The sequence below is a fragment of the Pyxicephalus adspersus genome, chromosome 5 (assembly GCF_032062135.1).
Source record: "Pyxicephalus adspersus chromosome 5, UCB_Pads_2.0, whole genome shotgun sequence".
NCBI classification, from domain to species: Eukaryota; Metazoa; Chordata; class Amphibia; order Anura; family Pyxicephalidae; genus Pyxicephalus; species Pyxicephalus adspersus.
Window position 1 is genome coordinate 5938674 of NC_092862.1, and position 23139 is coordinate 5961812.

General features: G+C 38.9%; 1 protein-coding gene across 2 annotated transcripts in view; it reads left to right on the top strand.

Annotated features, from left to right (window-relative positions):
• The window catches only part of TRAPPC9 (trafficking protein particle complex subunit 9), a 329400-nt gene that overhangs the window by 48165 nt on the left and 258096 nt on the right, over positions 1–23139 (top strand). For both annotated transcript variants that reach the window (XM_072410619.1, XM_072410618.1), the window contains exons 11-14: positions 1359–1504; positions 10364–10449; positions 18505–18631; positions 22058–22190. In XM_072410619.1, coding sequence (XP_072266720.1) covers positions 1359–1504; positions 10364–10449; positions 18505–18631; positions 22058–22190 — 492 coding nt within the window. The remainder of the gene's footprint in view (positions 1–1358; positions 1505–10363; positions 10450–18504; positions 18632–22057; positions 22191–23139) is intronic.

Consider the following 23139-nt stretch of genomic DNA (forward strand, 5'->3'; position numbering starts at 1 on the left):
AAGACAAAATTAAAGGACTTTTACCATTCCTGCATGACATCCTATATTTTTTATTCTCTTTTGATGTTAAATATGTAAATTCTCCACTTCCTGCAGGTATTCTTAGGTAGCTGCATCCCGTGACAGACATCCAGAGCACAATGACTAATGCATGTTTGTGCATTTTTGCTCATAGTGTTTTTTTTGGTGAATTATATCCTAAATGTTTGGGTTTCCATCCTGTCCTTGATGGCAGAACTTTGATCTCTTCCTGAAGCAAAACGACGGTAATGAGGTCACCGCCTGCAGCGTCAGCCACAGTAAAATTGTCACCCTACTCGCCCTCTCATCTCCTCAACAAAGTAGAAAGATCAAGGGAGGAGGAGATGTCTGATTCACTCAGCATGTTCCACTTTTCTATATTTCTTACTAAACTTTTGGTGGGTTTGTTGTGTATAAGAATGCTCTTATCCAGGGGAGGAAACTGGAACACCAACTAGACACAGCTAAAATATTTAGGTACATGAACCATAATATTTACCAAGGTAATGCCGTTGAGTCTCCATGTCCCACTGCGTAGATATTGGGGTGATATTCGGAAGCTAAAAGTGTATTGGTTTGGTATTTGGTGTATTGGTTTTCGTGTAGTAATGATTTGTTAAATAAAGACAGAAAGGGATAAGGCTTTGACTGTACAGGTATGGGTATTATGAAAGTATTAGAAGGAATATAATTGGTGTAAATACTTTGTTTCTTTGTATGTATGGATATATTCAAAGAGTAATTTGTGGTTCTTGTTCTAAAGTGCTCTGTATCTATAGAAGGTTGAACATCAGGGAGGTAGCGGTGTCTGTAAACTACCCGTTCTTGTGATCCCAGAAGGATGTCGGTGTGGAGCATGTGCAGAGCTCTGCACAGATGCAGCCGGAAGTGTCAAACTAATACCCCTTAGAAAGCTCTATCAGGCGAAATGCGTCGGGTTGTGATCACTCATGTGTAGTTGCTTTATGTATAGTACCAGCATCCGTAACCCATGATGACACAATAGGACCTGGATGTGCTGTTTGACTGAATGTAATTATGTATGAAGATTTTTTATGAATACATAATTATAATCATTTTCAAGCCACTAAACGCTTTTCTTCTTTATATATTATCTTATTTGATTAGCTGTGAAGCCGCTAGGCAGAGTCATTATTATAGGTTGTAACCAAACATTGCCTGTAATTTTGTCTCAGTCTCTAACCAAATTCTGCAACCTTTTACTCTCTTCTGTAGTGTATCTTCAATCTCTATGTCTTGACACTTGCTAAATGGTATAATCCAGAATACCCCTATAAATGTTTATACATATTAATGCAGAATGTCTTCAATTTTAGGTCTGTGAAACTTCTCAACCTGCCTATCATTCTGCGACCACAGAAAGTGAAAAACCTGCTGGGGCAGAAATTGTCCACAAAGAGTCCATTCATATACTCACCCATCATCGCCCATAACCGCACTGAGGAGAAGAGCAAAAAAATCGGTAAGGACCAGCATGACATATTTCAATATTATCTCAGCACTGTTCTGGTAGTGCTGGTTTATTAGGAGAAATCATAGTATGCAGTTGTTTGTATTATTTTTCAAAATTTCTAACAGTCTTGACAGTTCTAATAGTGATCCTTGGGAAATTACTGTGTGTGTTCCAGTTTTCTCTCGCTTTTTTGGAGTTTTAATTACGTTGCGAGAAACGATACGGGTTTTATTGGTACCGTGCCATAGAATATTTTTAATTCCGCGGGTTTTTCCTGGAGTTGATTTTTGATTTTGAACCGATAAGGGGGACTAATTTTTATGTCACGGTAACGCATTTTGTTCGTACATATGAATAACACGAACTACTTTTTTATACATTTTTATCTCTCTCTTGTTTTTAGTCCTTTACAAATCACTTGCTCTCCTCTTTTCTCTCCATAACTTTCCTTCCATTCCTCTCAGCTGTACTCTTTACTCTTCTCCCTTCCCTTCTCTTTTCCTTCGTACTCTCTTCACTTTTGCTGTTTTCCTCTTCTCCCATATTCTCCTCAATTCCTCTTTTTAATGTCATCTGTTTTCCTCTTGACCCCTTTTTCTCATTATTTTTTTAACTCTTCCCTCTTTTTTCTCTTCTCTGTATTTTGTTCTTCTTTTTACCTATGTCTGTTTTCTTTTCTTTGCTCTTATCCTCTCCTTTCTTTCTCCGTCTATTTTATCAGCTCTCTTTACACTTTTCCTTTTCTCTTTTTCTTTCGCTCTTCTCTCCTTTCCTCTCTCCTTTTTTATTTAACATTTTATATTTGTATTTTTCAAAATAAACAAACATACCATAACAATATAGGGGGTATCAATGTGGACAAATTATTATATCACAGAGTCATGTAAGTCAATTAAAATTTCCTTTCCTCTCTTCTTTCCTTCCCTTTCATCTTCTTTCTCCTTTTATCTCCTTTATTTTCTGGTTTTTTTCTCTTCTTTTCCTTAATTTATTCTCCCCTGTTCCCTCTTTTTCACACTTTCTTTTTCATTTCTTTCTTTCCTATTATTTCGTAACTTTGCTCTTTTCATCTCTGTCCTTTCTTGTTTATGCACCCCCATTCTTTCTTCCCTCCTGTTCTCTCTTCATGCTTTTGTTTTTTGCTTTCCTCTTCCATTCTATCCCCTCTCCTTGCTCTTATATTCCTTCCTTTTTTCTCTTCTCTTTGCTTTACTCTTCCGTTTTCCCCCTCTCCTATCTTCTTTGTTTATTTCCTTTTCTCTCTTCCTTACCTCATCCTTTTCCTCCCTTTCCCTCCCTGCGTCTCTTTTCTTTTTTTTTTATCTCTCTTCTCTCCCTTTTCTTCTCTTTATTCCTTTCCTCTTTTCTCCCGATTCCCCCACCTATGTTCTTTACTTTCCTTTATTCCCTTCATTTCTTTTCATCTCCTCTCCTACCTCCTGTCTTCTCTTTTCTGCTCCCTATTTATTCTTCTTTCTTTCCTTTTCTTTCTTTGCTTTTTTCCCCCTCCTTTCTCTTACCCTTCTCTGTGTCTCTGTACCTGCTTCTTCTTTTCTGTCTCTCTTTCCTTGCCAGCTTCTCCCACTCCTTATCTTCATGATTTCTGTTCCCTTCTGAAGGAGTAATGGCCCTCTCTTATTTTCTTTCATCATCTGCATTCAGTAGTTCTAAACCTTGTAAGACCAAGACCATGCAAAACCCAATCTGGAACTCTAATTAAACTATCCAACTTTTTCTTATTTCTTTTTAACGAGAAAGTAACAATTAGAGCCAAGCAACGTTGCACAATAAAAGTGAGACAGTGCCGCCACGCCGCTGGCTTCATTAAATGCAGGAACATAGGATCAATAAGGCGGCCTGGGAGCACAAGGATCGATTGATCATGCCTGATTGATCAGAATAGATAGTGATTTCCAGGAGGTGAATGTAGCAGGGAATTAATAATACAATGCAGGGCTAATAAAAAGGAAATAAGACATATTTAGGTTCTGCAGGATGCAGCTGTTATCTCTGAAATGCTAGATTCTGCCAAGTGGTCGGTTTTACCGTGAGATACATTTAATATATTGCACACTGGTACGTAATATTCACACAATAAAGTAGTACTCTAGGCAGATGTGTCTGATGTGAAGATTCTTCTGGCCGCTGCAGGATTTATTGTTTGCCGTATAAATAAGTACTATCAATCTAAATGTGACAATCTAAACAGGTCCAGGTACAAAAAACACATTTTTAACCTTTTGCGAATGAGCCAAATCCTTCTCCATTTGTCTCACATGCTCCCCCTCCTAGACACAAGAGATCACAGGGTTTCCTTAATAGAGGGAGTGCAGCCAATCCACAAAAAATGGCCAGGACTGGGTGCAGCTTGCAAATCATTACTCACAATGCAGTCACGGTCATATCTGCTGCAAAAACATTTGATTCCAATGTATTGTGGGCAGGCAAAGCCTACCATGTGTCTGACAATGCTGCTCTGATTTCAGGAGCAGTGCAGAAGTGTTGTCCCCATCACAGGAAGCTACATTAGGTTGGCAAGGCCAATAAGTATTTTTAGGACATTGTAAAGTGAGGTCAAAGTTTTTGCTGGATGCTTTTTTTTGTTATAATTGGTTTATACATTTATCCTCATATGCTCAGTATGGTTCATCCACAATGCTGACATTTTTTTTATTATCATACCTGTATTTAGGACGGATATAGCTTGACTGTAATTCCCTCCATGAGAGGCTATTGGAAGTCTTTTCATTTGTCTCTTCTCCAGATATCTCTTGATTTGTAGCCCATGCCTCTCTCTCTTTTCTTTGCCTTGACGTTTCCATTCCTTTTGATGGATGGGAGCCTGTGTGATATATACTTAGAGATGATATAATTAATAGACTATGAAGACACTATAAAATATTATATATATGTATGGCTCCAGTGATGGATGGGCTGTCCAGGGGTCGCTTGGAAGCTGGAAGGTTAGAGAACAATATGCAGTTGTCTAATGGTGTTATAGCCTTTCCAGGGTCAGGCAAAATGTCAAAATTCATTCCACCCAAAGTTTGAAGTGTTCTTAGTCAAAATATTAGTAATATACTATTATAAATATTATAAACCCCTCTTGGTGTATTCTCTTGTCATCTTTGTCCCATTGGGGAGATTCCCTTAAATTCTTAACTATCTTGGAAACACAACAGGAAATGAGGCTCAGAGTTTTCAATGGATCAGGTATCCCCATTGGATGAATTAACCTCACCTGCAGTTCTAGCAACCTTTGGGGGTCTATTTATCAAGCACCGAGCTGATATATACCCCTTTAACCTGAAAATTATTTTTGCTGCTTATATGTTGCCTTCCCTGAATCCCTTTTTTCTTCTCCCTCATTAACATTCTACTGAAATTAATAAAACTTTTTTTGTTTGCTTTCATATGTCATCTCTGGGTTTCTGCCTCTGAATGCAATGTAGGCAGATCATAGCTGGTGGAAGGAGCTGTGAGTTTCTGCAGGTGATGTTAAAGCAGAGGTAAACCCGCGATAGGTAAACCCGCGATTGTCCCTGGCTGGGCCAGGCCAATATAACTCTCGTCCAGGTGTATGGGAGTTCATTCATTCCTGGCATGCTCATGGGAGCATGGTAACTCAGTGGTTAGCACTCTGGCCTTTGCAGTGCTGGGTCCCAGGTTCGAGTTTCGGGCAGGACACTATCTGCATGGAGTTTTCAGGTTCTTCCCGTGTTTTTGTGGGTTTCATCTAGGTCCCCCGGTTTCCTCCCATATTCCAAAAACATGCAGTTAGGTTAATTGACTTTCACCCAAAATTCACCTTAGACTGTAATAATGACATTTGACAATGGTAGGGACATGAGATATTGAGCCCTATCCAGGGACAGCTAGTCATCTGACAATGCACTTTGTAAAGAGCAGCCTAATTTGTAAATACAAGGTAATATTAATGTTTATTGGTAGCTCAGCTGCACAGGCAGATATGCGGTAAGACTATTGCAGAAGGGACATCACCTGTCTTTTTCTGCAATAATGACCTGACTGATCATGGATTTTTAAAAGTGGAACTTCAGTTCTGCTTTAAGCCTCCATGTTTAAAGGAATTGAAATCTGATGAATCAAGGTTTGGTCCACGGACAGTCGGGCTGGGGAGGGATGGGTTATGGGTGATGCTGGATGTCCTCCATATCTGGCCAATATAATAGGTGAGTTTTATTTGACTTGCTAAGGCTTCTAAAACACACTTTCAGGAGTTGATTCTGTGCAGGTAAATAAGAGTAAGCAATTTCAGTACAGGAGAGCAGCATGTACAACTGTGTTTTGCTCTTTAAATTTTAGTTCACCCATTAATTTTGTCTTGGGTAGAGTGAATCTACCAGGCACAGGAAGCAAGGAAAATATGAAAGGGGTTGTAATCCTACCGACATTTTCCGAAGCTAAAAATGCTTTGGTTTAGAAACACTTAATCTGAATGCCTGGCACGCCTGTAACTCTTCTCCCGCCATTAAATTAGCTTTAATTGTATATAATTGCACATCTCCCATGATGTCAGTTTTTGTGTTCCTCTGCCGCTGTGTTCCAGTTTCTTGCTGCCATATCACCTTTCAGCTGCAGAGTAAATTGCCCATTAACGATATTTTCAAACACATTACATACAGTATATATTTTATAGCCCTCTGGACTGCCTTTAGAACAGGCAGAAATATGTTGCTAGGAACAGGCATTTTATTTTGGTCATAAAGTTCAAGATACTCATGAGTCTGACTGCTCTGGACAAACCACTCCGATGGCCGTCCCGTAATGAAATTACCGTAGCGTTTACTTCATTACCCGTCGAGGTCAGGAGCCAAACATCTTTTCCTGCGAATAGATTTGTGCCAGACAGAGAACACGATGGGCCACGCTCTTGTTCAATTTTTTGTTTTATTTCTTGTCCGAACAGCATGAGAAATTGAACTTTAAGGGGGCCTTGGAGATCCGACAGCGGCATTCGAAGCCCAGAAGCTGAATTTGGCCTTGTACGCGGGCGACGCACTCGTATATTTTCCTGTTCCCTCTTCCAACATCAACCCGGAGATCAATAATTGAATTTGTTTCTGGGGCCTTTAGTCATAGGTCTGTCATGCTTCTGTCGTACTTAGTCTGTATTAATTAATAATTAGAGGTGGCAGCCAAAATTATTTAACAGTGTTGACATCAAACAGCAGCTCACAGACACGTCTGAGTTTACCGCTTGCTTTAAATAAGAAAACGGCATTCAAAATGAAAGTCAGTGCAATATGGTATGCTTAGCCTTGTGTGTTTCCAGTAAAGCACTCATCACCACAATTTGTGAATTGTTTTTTTTTTTTGGTCCTGTTGTACCAGGGGTTCTTTGCCTTCCTCTGGATCAACTATGTCGATAGGGTTTTTTTTATCTGGGATATGTTTATTTCCCTAGTCGTTGAACTTATGGACTTTGGATTAATGGACGTATGTCTTTTTTCAACCTAACTATGTAACTATGATGACATACCTAAACAATTGAATAGTTTTATGTTATAGTCAAACTAGTTGGTAGTTTTTTTTTAAATTTTTTGTTGTTGTTGAGAAATACCCCAAAAATATACCCAGTGGTTAGGCCTTGTAGTTTTGCAGCAAAACATGTGCAGAAACTGCTAGTCTGAACATTCCCTGATAGCAAACTGTTGCCCAAAAATACTAAATACTAGAATTATTAAAAGCAACAAAATAATATAAGAATAATCAAAGAAATGGAATCAAGATTGACCGTTTTTTTGCCTAGAGGCAAATGTACAGATGTGCAAGAGGAACAACCAAATATTTTTTTTCCTATCCTGCAGAGAGGTGATCTTGATACTTGTTCCAATTAAAAGGCATTTTGCCCACTTTTATTCACACAAAACTGCAACGCAACAAACCTTCCAGTGTTTTCCATCACAGGCGAGCAATGTCATGACAAAAAAACGCAAAATTCTGCCTTCTGGCTCGGGTCCACCAGACCTGAAATTTGTGAGACCTTCTCCCATCTCACAGGCTGCTCATAGCACGTCCTCCTGAGCGAAATGGCCTCAAGCTATAACCTTCCCTGATTCAAAGGCCCTGCTCCCGTTTTATATTATTGACCAGGTGCTCCAGGGCCATCCTTAAATTCTGGCCTGGAAAGGTGATGTAGTGCCTGGCCCACCAATTCCTTCCAGGATACTCCAGGCCTGGATCCCAAATAAAATACAGTGATTCTGCCGCAGATTACCAATAGTGTAATCCAGGTCCTTTAATCCTTTTTCCAGGGAATATTGAGGGTTATGATGCCAAATACTCCCTGAATTTGGCATCATAAGTTCCTGTTCACTATACAAGGTAGAATATTTTACCTTTTAGTCGCCTTGTTGAACCTCTTGTCTATGTGTTGGAACGGACATCGTTGCACAACAAAACCTGCACAGCATAGAACAGAGGGCATTGTTACACCATGGCAAGTAGATTAATAATTTTATCAAATGATCTGGCAGCACGGTGGCTCAGTGGTTAGCATTCTGGCCTTTGCAGCGCTGGGTCCCAGGTTCGAATCCCGGCAAGGACTCTATCTTCATGGAGTTTGCAGGTTCTCCCTGTGTTTGCATGGGTTTCCGCTGGGTACTCCGGTTTCCTCCCTCATTAAAAAAACATGCAGTTAAGGTAATTGGCTTCCCCCTCAAAATTGACCTTAGACTGTATTAAAGACATATGACTATGGTAGGGACATTGGACATTAAGTCACTTTGAGGGACAGCTATAGACATGACCATGGACTTTGTAAAGCGATATGTCAGTGCTATATAAATACTGTGTAATATTATTAATTACTTCACTATAATCCTCAGTACCACACGTCTTTAGATGTTCATACCCCATTTGACAGGTTGCATTTTTTCCCTCCCTCATTGTGGTGTTGTATGAAGTTGTTCTTATTATCTTGTCCTTTGTCTTGATCCTATAGCTCCTTTTAGGACACTTATTATTTTTATGACATGATTGTTATTTTGTATCCACTGAAACCGGTTATCTCTTTTCCATCATTTAAGAAATCATTAAGCCGAGCAGTTACTGAAAAGGCATCATGAAGCCAAATGCGTTTATGGATTAGTTAAGAGAAACAACTTTGTTACCGAAGGGATTGTTTGGACGAAGCGCGGTGTAATGATGCGGAAAGATGAGCCGATTGCAACAACGTGATTTGTTGTTCACCATCCATGGTGTGTCTGTGCCGAGGCACTGGCAGGCCTCGTCATTAAACAAACTTGTAAGACGCCATGAAATTCTATGCCTTGTTAAATTGGCATTGGGGAGGGTATAGTTTCTTGAGCGGCTGAATTTCAGTGAAGTAAAAAATCACTAGTTCCCAATATCAGGCATTGTCTGCTTGCTGTGCCTTTGTTTTTAAATGTTAGAAACCTCCTTCAGAGCCAGCCTTTGGCCTTTTCTTGCGGTTAAACTTCACTGCCTCGCTGCAGGGAATCAAAAGTTCAGGTCGGATATCAGTCAGTTGGTGAAGTTCACATCACTCAATGTTAAAAGATCCTTCCTTCACTGCTGTATTAATCCACGTTCTAAAATTCCAGTGTGATGACAGTAGGTTCAAACCCTAATATGAAATACAATATTCTCCCCAGCCCCATTTAGCTGGGCGCACCACCTATCACTTTTCAGTACCCACCCAGCTGTTTGTGGGTGATTACTGAAAAGTTAAGTCATAATACAAGGGCCAGCACCCACCTACAGCTTAAAAACTTCTGGGGAGAATACTGTATTAATATAATATACTGCTTTTGGCTTGTAATGCGCTGGAGAATAGGATTCAACCTATTGGTCAGATTTGTTTGGTGAGAGGCAGGATTCTTTTTTTTATTTGAGATGCAAACCCTAACCAGTTAATATAACAAAACAGTGTAAGTAAACCTTGTGGATACTCACTTGTCCCTATTCCATCAAGGGCAATCGCCATCTTCTTCCTTCCTTTCTTTCTTGTTTGCATCTTCAGCCATCTTAATTGGCCAGGCTGGGATGACTTAAGTCCTGCACAGGTATGCAGGAGTTTATTCAGTCCCAACAGCCGCAGGGAAAGCTGGGTTGTGCCGGATATCCTGGGCCAATGCATGCGCATAGCAGAACTTACCGCCATCACGTCTTCCTTTGTTTTAGCACAGACCGGACAGCGAATGCAGCCATCTTCTTTCTTTTTCTTCTGGCTTTAGCTCACTGCACATGTGTGAGGTCCGCACTTTTTTTTACATTCCAGGGAAGCTCCTTTTTGAGCATGTGTAGAAGGAGTAGCATGAAGCCTCCTGAGATATGTGACATACCCATCCCAGGAGGCTGTGGCTTTGTATTTACAGCACTGGTCTATTTTTCAGGTATTCCTCTTGGCAGGTAGCAATAGGGACAGGATCACTTTAAGACTTAACCACAGGATTATCAACAGGTTAGTATATTCTTACTTGAATCTCAGTATGCTTTGTGTATGTCTTCCATATCTGGGCAGCAATCCAGTGGGAAGCTTTACCTCTGTGTAGGAGCTACCTGAATACAAACCGCTCACTAATGCTCTTTCAGCAGGCATCTTGTAATGGGTTGACCATCACGGCCCCTTCCACATCTGCTCTCTTCCCTGCCTATGTACAGCACAATGATGAAATCACTTTTTTTTTTTACAAGGAATTATTAAGGTTTTGCAAATTTGGTACAAAAAATGTATTTATATCCTTTGTGGCTATTATTTATTTAAATTAAAGTTTGTGTTCCTGGAGCTCTTTTAACGGAAAGGGTGCTTTTACATCTCTCGCAACTGGTTCTCATTGTTTTTAATTGACTTGTCTTTTTTTCTTTTTTTTTTTTAATCAGACTTCCAGTGGGTACAGGGAGATGTGTGTGAAGTTCAGCTAATGGTTTACAATCCTATGCCCTTTGAACTACGAGTGGAAACCATGGTGAGTTTTTGTTTTTTTGTTAGGATATTGATTCTATGTACTAAAAAAGAAATGTATTGTTCTCTTTAATTTTTGGAATTTTTTTTAACCAACTCGTTTCGCCTTCTGTGTTCTTCAGGGGTGATAAGAATGTAAGGAGTATGGATTTATCCAGTAGTAGAATGTCATTAGGGTTAGAGATAATTGAAATGAACAAAGGAAAACCATGTGATTGCTAATTTTACCTCGGCTGATCTCCTTGCTGTTCTGCTAGGCAGAGGTTGGGTGGCTAGGAGAGAGGTCACCTAGCTGCTGTCTTTGCTGGATCAGGATTTAGGACATCTTTATTTTATCCCCACCAAACATTATCCATTTTTTTCACTTGATTTGAACCACTTTGACCATTGAAGGATAGGTAAACTGTGAATAATGCTGGGGTATAAGAATTGCCTTTGATGTCCCCGCCAAAACCTTAATATGTAAATCAATTTTCTCAACTTGTTGTGTATATCTACTTTATGTAAATTCCTGCTAAACTAAATTCATCTAGTCCTTATTGCTACGTAAAAGCATTACGTTTAAATAAACCTTTGTAACTTAATTTTCCTTTTCTTTTCTTTTTATTTATTGAACCACTAGGGGTTGACAAATCTGAAGCTATTAAGGTGAAACCACTACCTCAAATTTCATGTAGAATAATGAATGACTCCCAATTTACATTGATTTATAATCTGGATATTGTATGCCAATTATTGTCCAAGCCGCCCATCAGATTTAGGCTGTTGCAGTACACAATGCATATCTGTAATTTCCAATGGTCCATATAGACTTTCCTGTTGAAGTTATTTAAATATTTCATTTTAGGCACTTTGTTATATCTGTTCTATAAGGAGATAAAACCAGATTTTGATCCGGCCAGAAGTCACCTAAATTATTGTAGTGAGCCGACAACTTGGTGATGAAATGAAGTCCTGAAGAGCCTTACCAGCCTTGCCCAGCTAACCCTCTATGATCCACAGAATCCTACCATGGAAGTAGTGCTGACACACATGCCTAGGGTGACAACCCTACTCCATAGATGCAGTACAGTGAGTGTGCCTTGTCACCCTATTACAGGAAATGTGTTAATGGCAGCGTAACCAAGAGGAAAAAGGCCTGAAAAAAAAAAAACTGTTGCAGCAGATATAAAAAACATTAATAGAGAGTAAACAAATTTTCCACAGTATAGTTAACCCATAATAATTTCAGGTTCTTTTATCATGCATAATATATTTATATATATAAAATATAACTGTTCCATTGCAGTTAAATTTTTATGTAATATCCCTGATAGTACTTCCTGACAGTAATTTTTTTACAAATGTAATAAGATATGGATTACATGGCTGCTCAAAATGCCCCCCAGCTTGCTCCAAGCCTAAACATGCATGTCCATTCATCTCTTCTATCCTTTATTCTAGACTTATTCTAAATGGCAAAGAATAAAAGTACAAATGTATGTATGGACCCAGCCAAAATCAATTCTCCAAGTCAGTGTGCCGCCTCGTCGGCAATATCTTGCTGCATCAGGGAAATATAAGACTGGAGGGAGCGAGCTTAGGTGAAGGCTACCATATAACAGTATCCTCCCCAGAATTGTTTTGAAGTAGGGTGGGAAGAAGCTGTAGGTAGGTGGCAGCCCCTGTATTGTGACCCCAGCTGGGTGGTTATTGAAAAGTGCCGGGTGGTGCGCCCGGCTAAAAGAGCTGGGGAGAACACTGTATAAGTGTAATTCAGCCACAATTCAATTTTTTATTTGTAAAAGCATTAATTTCATATAAAAATAAAAAACTGATATAAAACTTTTATAACAAGTTTTAACATGTAAAAGAATGTAAAACGGTTAAAATGAAACTGATTCAAAATCATTTTAGTTTTCCATTAAAGGGATTGTGTTATGTGAGCTGGGTGAATGTGTATAGAAGACCATCGGGAATGAGAATGTCTCTGAGTCTTGCCTGCATGATAGATGGTCCTTGCATGTCTACGGCCGCCGTATCACAAACATCATTTTATATTTTACTTCTTACTGATGCCCTTACTAAGTGGCTCCATGTTGGAACAGAGTGATGGAATACAACAGAGAACCCTTAAGCTAATAATAAATAATCGCCTGCCTATCGTCTATATCAGGCAGGTTAATTTCAAGCTCTGGGGCCTCCTGATAAAGCTGTTTGTCAGGTTTTATGGTGTTTAATGATAAGTGCGGGATGGAGCTTTCACCGGAGATACCTATTCCGGCGCATCTCTGTATACGGCGAACAAGGGAGCAGTTAATGTAGCGGTCATCATCATGACACTTTTAATGTCCTGTGTTGTCTTTAGAATCCCTTGGTGACCTCCTATTCCTAGAACTTCTAACCGAGTTAAAATAATGCCCAATAAAGCAGATTATGTCCAACAGAGGCTGTTTATAGCCCACGGTCATACCCCCTCTTCTCCACCCTGAGGGGCCCAGCATGAAACCTCAGAACGCAGACGTCACCAGTCCTAATGGCCTGGTAATAGATGTCATTCCTTGTTATCGCTCGTGTAAGCACTTTCCTTGCCTGCGTTTGTGACAAGGATGGAAATATCATACAGGGGGTCACAGTGACCAGAGAGTTGGCTTCACTGACATTGTCACCAGAGTTCTCTGCAGCTATTTCTGTTATTTTTTTTTTGTCATTTTTGGTATCAGTCGCCGACGGGGAGGTCTGTTTTCCCATCTTGCTTTTGCCATTTAACCGTTTGCTGTAGTCTCGTAGTTGGAAATTATTTTCCATTACAAAATAAAAGACCTGCAAGAAAAGTTATTTTCAGCACAGTTTTGATGAAAAGGGGTCTTTAGGGGTCCAAATATCAACATTATAGTATATTTATATTATTAAAACATAAAGGTCTCTATTTATAAAGTAGGGAATCTGACATTCCCTCAATCATTCCCTGTTGGGAATCAATTACTGCCATTGAAATAATTGAATCACAAATGTATATTTTGTATTTGAATATTATAGGCTCCTTTTATTACATGGTTCAGTAGCTCAAGATGTTGTCACATGCACAGGTAAGTTATTACACACACATCTGATAAGAGTAAGAAGGGGTGACCTATTCTAAACTTAAAATTCTCTGAGCTTCCAACTTGCACATAAATATATATATGAACATCCCTGTCCTATTGTGCGCTATGTCTCCAACCTTTCAGATTGTAAGCTGTTTTGGGCAGGGTCCCTTCTCCTGTGATATTGTTTATATCTGTCTGTCATTTGCAACCTCTGTTTAATGTACAGCCCTGCATAATATGTTGGTGCTATAAAAGTGTAGTTTAGTAAATAAAGTTTATAAATTTATTTTATTAATAATAATAATAATAATAATAATAATAATAGTAAACTTAATATAATATAGTGGAGCAGTTCCTTACTTACAACAATGCACTTCAGGTTATGGTGGAGACCTATAACCACCACAGTGCAAAGTTCTGTTGCCTATTCATGCATTTCAAAAATTATCTTCCAGTGTGTGCATTTACCATATTTTATGTATGCTATTACATTGTAAAACCCTCTCTTGTGCAGACATCCAAAAACATTTGTCACCATCATCTTGGATGTGATGTCAGCACCCCCAGCATATTTAGACCTTTAAATCAGATGGCAATCTATAGCAGCCTTACTCAAACTTTGTACCCTATAAGAACCTTGGAAATTTATTTGACAAGGATCCCCTGATAAAATGAGTTCAGAGGACATGAGGATGGATGCACTCATTTTGGTAATAATCATGAAACAAATGCCCTTCTGGACAGCAAACACACTGGTGTCATCATAATGGCTCTGCCAGATTGTTTTAAACCCTGGAATATGCAGGGATCCTCAAATAGGAGGTCACACAGCCAAAGCTTAAGGAACCCTTATCAACCCAATGGGGGAAACCCTGGGGGTTCCATGGAGCCCTTGTTGAGAATGGCTGCACTATAGTTATTCCTTGCTGCTTTCTTGGCAGCTAGCTAAAGGTTTTGCAGGGACTGAGGGAAGTGAGGGATGAAGGGAATGAGGGGTAACGGGGCTAGGTCAGCACAGAAAGTAATTTCATACTCCCTGAAGAAGGAAGGGCTATGATGGGGTTTTGCTGGGTTGGGTGGTGGAGGCTTTGCTAGGGAATTGAGTCTTCCCGCACTAGTCAAACTTTCCAACACATTCAGGGGCACATAGCACAAAACAAATGCTAGAACTATTCATTTAAATACTTGATTTTTCCAATTTACTGACATTTTTTTGAGCCAGTGCCAGGGTTCCTTTAATGTCAGTGATTCAAGTACAACATTTTTGTTCTACCGTTTCCATCTCCCAATCTGCGTTCCTTTAGCGTCACCCTGACAATTTCCTGAACGATTGCCAAGTCTCACTTTCCGAATCCTCATTTCACCCGCTCCCCTCTTGCGACTTGTCAAGCACAAATGGATGTTTTGCTGTTTAATTAGAGCAAATCGTCTTCCTGGCACTCCAGCAGGATAAGACTTTTTTAACCGGCTCCAGAGGAACCGGCAGAGTTAAAACAGGTGGATGATGGAACGTTGGCGGTATCCCTTGCTGTCAGCAGGCCCTGCATGAGATGTTCGCCGCTTCTATTGTGGCTCTTTGAGGTGGTTGCATATTATACGCACAGGAGCTGCATCACTGTTCTGTCAATGGTTCAGAATTCTACCTATATATGTTTGGCCGTAATAGAAATTAAGCTTATGGTAAAACAGTATGCGCTATTAACAATTAAAACATTTAAAAAAATAATCTTTATTTCACCTCTTTTCACCCATTATCATATCTCAGTGCTCTTGATCTCCTTCCATTCCTTATTCCCACTTAAAGCCTACATGCAATGGCTGCATTTCTTTTTCTAGTGTGAGTTTTAGATGGAAACCACATGTGCATAAAATGTGCTAAAATTCTCAATTTAATCTAAGACGACCATGTGACAGTGTGCAAATTCTGCAGCACAACTGGGTAAAATTAGGAAAAACATGATTTTATTGTCTAAGGCAATCATCACACCATATTTGTATATAATATAGATATTGATATTTATAAGTCCCAATATATCCTGAAGAAGCGGACTTGATTGGTGAAACGCGTCGAGTAACATTGAGGGCACCAACTCTGCCTGTATATTTGTGAATCTCGTTTTGAGATAACAATGTTTTAAGCATTTTATATATATATATATATATATATATATATATATATATATGTTGTATTTATGAAATTTTAAATAACAAGTGTATATTTTTAGAATTAGTTGTATGTAAATTGAATATGTTGAAGCCTTAATAGTCCCTATATATGGCATCCTGCCAAAAATTCTTTGTTTCACCATCGTCAAACTTTATTTAATAATCCTGCAGATTTGATAACTGTAGAATATTGTTTTTAAAATTCAATTAAAATAATATTTGATTTCAAAGTTCAAAGCTGAATTCAAGGCAAATGAAAAAGACAAAAATGAACGCTGCTCTGTAAATATTCATACATCATTAAATGTATTTTGTAATTGCAGGCAGTGTAAGTAGCTGAATGTGACCTGGTTTTAGCCAGATGAACTATAATTTCACAATTACACACAGGAAGTTTTCCAGCTATTTAGTCAATAGTACAAAAAGTGCCACATCCCTAAATACAAGTATTCAAAAAAGCAACAAGATTACTGCTCTGAATAAATATACCATTTAGTTTACAAAAATTAGAACAAATATACACTTTATTACATCTTCAGTATACATAAATAGTTTAAACAATACATTAATTTGATTCACTAAAACGAAATTTCTCATAGCAAAAAACAGTGACATACAAAGTTCAAACTTTGTGTCAATGAACACCGACGCGCTTCGCGGAAGCTTTATGTCCGCTTCTTCAGGATACAAATAAACTCTAGCCTGGATAATCCTTAAATGGAGCAACGGAGGACATCAGAAACCACATCAAAGCAGCAAAACTAACTACTATTCTATATGTTTGTCAGTTGCCTCTAAATTGAACAACCAAATGCCTCTTATTTCTTATCCTACAGGCATTAGCTTTCAAATGATCACCCAAACTTTTGTCAGCCCTCAAATTCACAATTACGAACTACGAGCAGACAGACTTTTTTTTTTTTTTGCAGAAAGGAACATGCAATGTCCCTTGTGCAATTTAACATACAGCTTCCTGCTACAATCTTTTTTCTGTAAAGAACAATGAAATGTGTATGCACAGCCCAGTGAAAGATACTGGGATATTTGAGGGATTCTGGCACTCCGGAGGGTTGATGGGACTGAATGAACTTCTGCATGCAGGCACTGATGGTAATTCATTCTGACCTGGTCAGTCATAAGGGCTGAAGATCCAGAACCTGGAAGTAGATGATATAAAGATGACCCCTGTGATGGAGCAAGGACAGGTCAGTCTCAAAACGGCCCAATAGGGGCACTAGACAGATGGCTTCTAACCGTAATATAACGCATATTATGAAAAAAATTGTGTTGCATACATGTCGATAACCTGGCGTGTTTCGCCCCACTTGGGCTTCTTCAGGGGTGACTGTTTGTTTGGCGAGACTGCATGTATTTACTTGACCATATCTAGGTGCATTATAAATACACAGTATAAGCATAAAACATTATAAAAAGCAAGGTAAATATACGCAAAGATTTCAGAAAAACAGTGGAGGGGGAGGGGGGTAAAATTAATAGTATCTCTTGACAATATTAATCAAAAATACTGTAATGTTATGGAACATTAATACTTATAATGAAAAAGCATATATCTGAATATTGTATGTATTGCTTCTAAATTGCCACATGTTCTTTCTTTGTAAGTCTGTATATTATTTTATTTTTATTTTTGAACTATGGTTACTTGTTCTAATCTCTATTTATACATGTGTTTCTAAAATATAATGCACTATTGATTTTTCATTACACCTCAATGATGGTTCTACAATATTCAGATATTTGCTTATAGCTCTTTTTCTGAAATCTTTGCATATATTTACCTTGCTTTTGTACCTATAGTGTTTAATATTTATACTGTATATTTACTATGCACCTAGATACGGTCAAGGAAATATGTTGAACTTCGCTAAACGTAGTCACCCCTGAAGAAGCCCAAGTGGGGCGAAACGCATCGGGTTATCGACATACGTATGCAACACGATTTATTTCATATTATGCGTTATATTGCGGTTAGAATCCATTTGTCTAGTGCCCCTATAGGGCCTTTTTTGAGACTGGACTGTTTCTCCAGTCATTCATAAAACAACATTATTTATTAGTATTTTTTGCTATGTATTATGAGAATTTATCATTAATACAACCTCACATTGCCTAAAAAACCCTTCTTACCTGTATTTCTTTATTGTAAGAATTAGCATACACTTTCATCTGTGAAGCTGAGTGATCCAGCAAACCTGGAATGGATTTTTTCCAGGATTGAAAACTTTTAGTAACACATGGCAAATGACTTTGAGGCAATACATTCCAACTTTGCTGGATCACCCAGCTTCTCTGATGAAAGTGTATCCTCTCCAGCCCTGGGGAGCTTTAATAAATCAGGGCCACTGTGACAGAGGAATAAGCTAATCTCTTTGCATTTTTTCCCTCCCCTCTCTTCGAAGACCCCAAATAAAATGTGTTCCTATAAGACTCCTTATCAATTTTTGTTATTATAAACTAGTATTTTTATAGAGCCAACATATTACTCAGTGCTGCACAAAACCCATAGTCATGTCAATAGCTGTTCCTCAGCTGTCATCATTAACACAGTCTAAGGTCAGTTTGTGGAAGCCAATTAACGTAACTGCATGTTTTTGGAATGTGGGAGGAAACGGGAGTACCCCGAGGAAACCCATGCAAACTCCATGCAGATAGCATCCTGGCCGAGATTCAAACCTGGGACCCAGCGCTGCAAAGGCCGGCATGCTAACCACTGAGCCACTCCTGATTTTTATATTGCCAAGTGTATTTTTAAACACCCGTTTAATGACGTCTGTTCTCCAATCTTGTTTCTTGTTCTATTTCAGGGTCTTCTGACGAGTGGAGTGGAATTTGAGTCCCTCCCGGCTGCACTGTCGCTTCCGGCAGAGTCTGGCCTCTATCCAGTGACGCTAGTGGGTGTGCCAAAAACCACCGGTCAGATAACGGTCAATGGTAAGTATTCATTTACATCGAGAATGGCTTCAAAAGAGCTTTCTGTAATAAGGCAAATACCAGCTAGGGGTTCATTTATAGGAATCAGACATCTGTCCATCACTACACAGCACTTTCTAGTTGTCAAACCCAAGTTCACCTTTAAAGGCAATCTATAGACTAATTTAATATCTTTTGTTTTGTGTTGTCTGTATACACAAGGGCAGCCATATTTGCTGAAGTAATCCTACAGCCATAAGGTTTCTGTCCTAAAAGCAATAATTTTGTAAATCTGATTGGCTCTCGTAAAGCTGGACTTAACGCATACATAGTTTCATTTAAATATATAACTCAATAGCAGCAAGTGAATTCAATTCATGTGTCTGCATAAAATACGTTTGAAATACAAATATTGCCTTGTAAAATGGGCTGGTCCATCATCACTGTGCTGTATATAACCTGTTCACATGTGGAAGGGACCCAGCAGATCATCCCACTATGAGCTGGCTGCAGAAACCTATACACAGGTGGATACAAGATCAATCACCCTGCACTACGATAGAAGTCTATATGATATGACAGTCTATATATATATATGACAGTCTATGTGATAGAAAACTCCTGCACAGAAGTTAGGTGATAGAGTTGCTTTATGCCTGATAACTGCACAGATGTCTGAGAAATGCAAAAAGGAGACCGGGTTCAAGTAAGAAAACAAATGACACCCCTGGTAAAAATGTTGTTTCCTATTTTAAATTGTAGAACACCATATGGCCATATGATTTCACTATTTATGTGTTGGTGATCATTATTTATCAAAAATGTATGCAATTAAGGAATCAGCCATGTGCCTGTCAAATACAAACAAACCCTTACTCCTTGTCCCGATACTCCCTATCCCTCATGCCAACCTTTTGGAGTCCTCAAATGCTGCTCTCATTAACTTTACATTGCTGTTGTCTTTTTATTCTCAGAGGTTCTAACCCTTCTCCTCTCTTCTTGTATATGTTGGCTGGGTAGATGTTATTATGGAGGAGGTGGCCTTCCTAGGCAAGATACGTTTGTATGCAGACTGCTATAATAAATTTCCCAAGGCCACTACTATCTCCTGAGCTCCAATGTGACCAAATGGCAGGGGTGCAGAATGTGCGGTGCATTGGGGCCCTTACTTCATATCTGCTTAGGGTGCCATTTTGTCTAAAGCCATTCGTAAGGATAATTAATTGATTCGAAATCCAATAAACTAAAGGGGCAGACCAGGGACCGTCAGGATGAGAAAGAAAAGGATAGAAATGCTGACTGTCCTTCATCCAAGATATGAGGCGGGTTTTATCTTACTTGCTGCAACTTCTAATGTACATTTTGTGAAGTTCATAGTGTGCAGCGCAGTGGAACAACCGGTACAACCGGAAGGCTGGAGGGCAGATTTAATGAAGGGGAGGCAGTGGAGGTAATGGTTTGTTCGACTCCATCCAGTATCCAAAAACGTTAAATAAACCCCCTTTTTTTTTTTGATGAAGTGGTACATGCAAATACATTTTGTTTTAAATTCTAAGCTCTACAATCCATAATTGAAAGCTCTAAATTTTTTTAAGTGCTCTGGGATCTTATTAAAATTTCTTATAAAAAGTACAGTCCCTGTTGACTTCCAGATGCTGTCGGTGTTATTAATATGTACAGAGAGTCACGCAGCTTCTTACTCTCCCCGCTTCTCTAATTGCTGATTTCATTGACCTTTCTTACATTTTGGGATTTGTAAGACTAATCTGCAGACAATTCACCCCCCCAAACCCCTCAACCTCTGTTTGCTTTTTTTAATAAAGCCATTTCAGATTTCCTGTTTACGGCAAGCCTTTAAAAAGAGAACAGATCCGTCATGATGACAGCGATTTTAATTAAAACCCAAAAATATACATGTACACTCCAATATATCAAGATGTCTGACATTTCTAATATGGTTTTTAATGGGGAAGCTAGATTTTCTATAATGTTCTTTAGTTAATGTCCTTTAAAATTTGTCGGTAGGAGGTAATCATTTACATTACATTCCAGAGTTTTCCAAGCAGAGCAAACTTTTTAGCCAAGTTTTCTTGATTGGTGGATTATAGGAATGTAATTACATTTTTTGGTTCAAAGTGTTTTTGATGACAAGTTCTAGGTTGTACTGATTTATTTCTTTATTTTGACTTGTAATGGTAGCTGTGTAATCTTCAGTTTATTCCTGAGTAGGTGGAAATCATAGAATCCTCTACCATGTTAACTATTCATTTATATTAGCTTTATATTGGCTTGCCTAAAGCTGAACTCTGGCATCCGCTTTACCCATTCCCCTGATCATTCCTCTCCCCAAACTCAGGCTATACTTCTAATATTTTTAATTATAAAATGGCTAATTGGATGTTAAAAGAGCTATAAATCACCAATGATGTTACTAGTAGCAGAGAAAAGCATTGCCATGGCTTGGCTCAGGGGATATGGCCCTGTATGGTTCTGAACATCAACAACCTTAGACCCCCAATGTATTGTACAGAACTACATATCCCACCCTAGCATGGGAAAATTCTAACATTTGTGATCACTGATAGGCATTTTTTATTCTATGTCACTGCCCCCATAGTCTAAAGCCACTGTCTATGGCAGGGCATGGAAAACAAAGGGATCTTTGCTATAGAATTCCTTTTTTTTAAAAAAACAAAGTGCTACTCCCCACCTAGCATCACACAGTGCTGTCAGTCTACCCTGTTTTCAGACACTGGGAGCTAGAATAGGACGATAAGAGAAAAGAGACTACGTGTCCATATTGCAATAAGAAAGCAAAATAATGTACAGCGCTCCGCAAAACGGTGGCTCTATATAATTACTGTTTATTATTATTAGAAAAGTACTCCCCTAGCCACTTCTCCTCGCTCCTCCATTGACATACTAATGACTTCCTCATTTATAACCTCATCACATGCACGACTGCAAGACTTTTCTAGCGCTGCCCCGACTCTCTGGAATGGTCTTCCTCGACCTATACGTCTTGCTCCTACTTTCTGCTCATTTAAAAGAGCACTCAAAACCCATTTTTTCAACCTCACCTACCCGTCTTCTTCTGTCTCTTAAACCCTCACTACTCACCCACCATTCCATATCCACCTACTAATGTGTGATACTTTCCCCACCTCCTAGATTGTAAGCTCTTCTGGTCAGGGTCCTCTCCTTCTCCTGTGTAACTGTCTGTATTTGTCTGTCATTTGCAACCCCTATTTAATGTACAGCGCTGCTTATTATGTTGGCGCTATATAAATCCTGTTTAATAATAATAATAATAATAATAATAATAATAATAATAATATCAATACTCCATGCAGGAATTGGCCTTTTCTCGGACCCAGCTTGTCACCTGGCTGCTGGCATCAGTCCTGCAGTTTTTGCTATTGTATTAATGTCAGGCTGTTGTTACAGGTTATCACACATCAGTATTTGGAGTGTACAGCGACTGTCTTCTCGACAACCTCCCGGGACTGAAGAATAACGGATGTACAGTTGACATTATCCCAGCTTTGCCCCGCCTACAGATCAGCACTTCCCTCCCCAGGTAAGCTGTGCATGCACCTTTTATTAATATTATTATTATTACACAGTATTTATATAGAGCTGACATATTACGCAGAGCTTTACAAAAGCCATAGTCATTTCACTAGCTGTGTCACTCAGAATCTAATGCCCCTTCTGTGGTCATCTCTCTTTAACACATCCAAAGGTCAATTTTTTGAAGGGGGAAGCCAATTAACCCATTTGTATGTTTTTGGAATGTGGGAGGAAACCAGAGTACCCATAGGAAACCCAGGCAGACATCGAGAGCACCTGCAAACTCCATACACATAATGCCCTGGCCGAGATTCGAACCTGGGACCCAGTGCTACAAAGGCAAGAGTGCTACCTCTGAGCCACAGTGCTGCCCGTTGTAATAATTGGAAACTTGCACAATCTTAGCTATTCTTCCCCAGGCTACATGATATCATGGCTGGGTCTGATTGGATGCCACGAAGTGAATATTTTCAAAGTATGTAATTGTTACATATTTTAACCTATCGGATAAAGCCCAACTCCCAATTTAATCTTCTATCCCCACCCCCAGGATCTGCTGGTGGCATTTTAGGTTTTTTTTATAGATATTGTTAGGCTGGTCAGGTCTGGGTCTTTATCTTTGCCTCTCCTTTGGCACTTGCTAGTCATTGATAATGCAGATCAGTGCTGAATTGTATCACTATCCTGTGAATAAGAAGAACATTGGTGACAATAGAGGGATGCCCTGTACTCATATCACCAGTGTTCCTCTAATCCTAACCTAACATGATTTTAAAAAATGTAAAGCTTTTTTTTAGCTAAGTACAATATGGGAAACATCCAATATTACACAGTTATAATACAGAATCCAAACAAACTTGAAATCCTAATTGGATATATAAAATAAAAAACTGAACAAAATACATTACAACATAATCGTGTTTCTTCCATCAAACAGTGTAACAATTCCTGAGTGA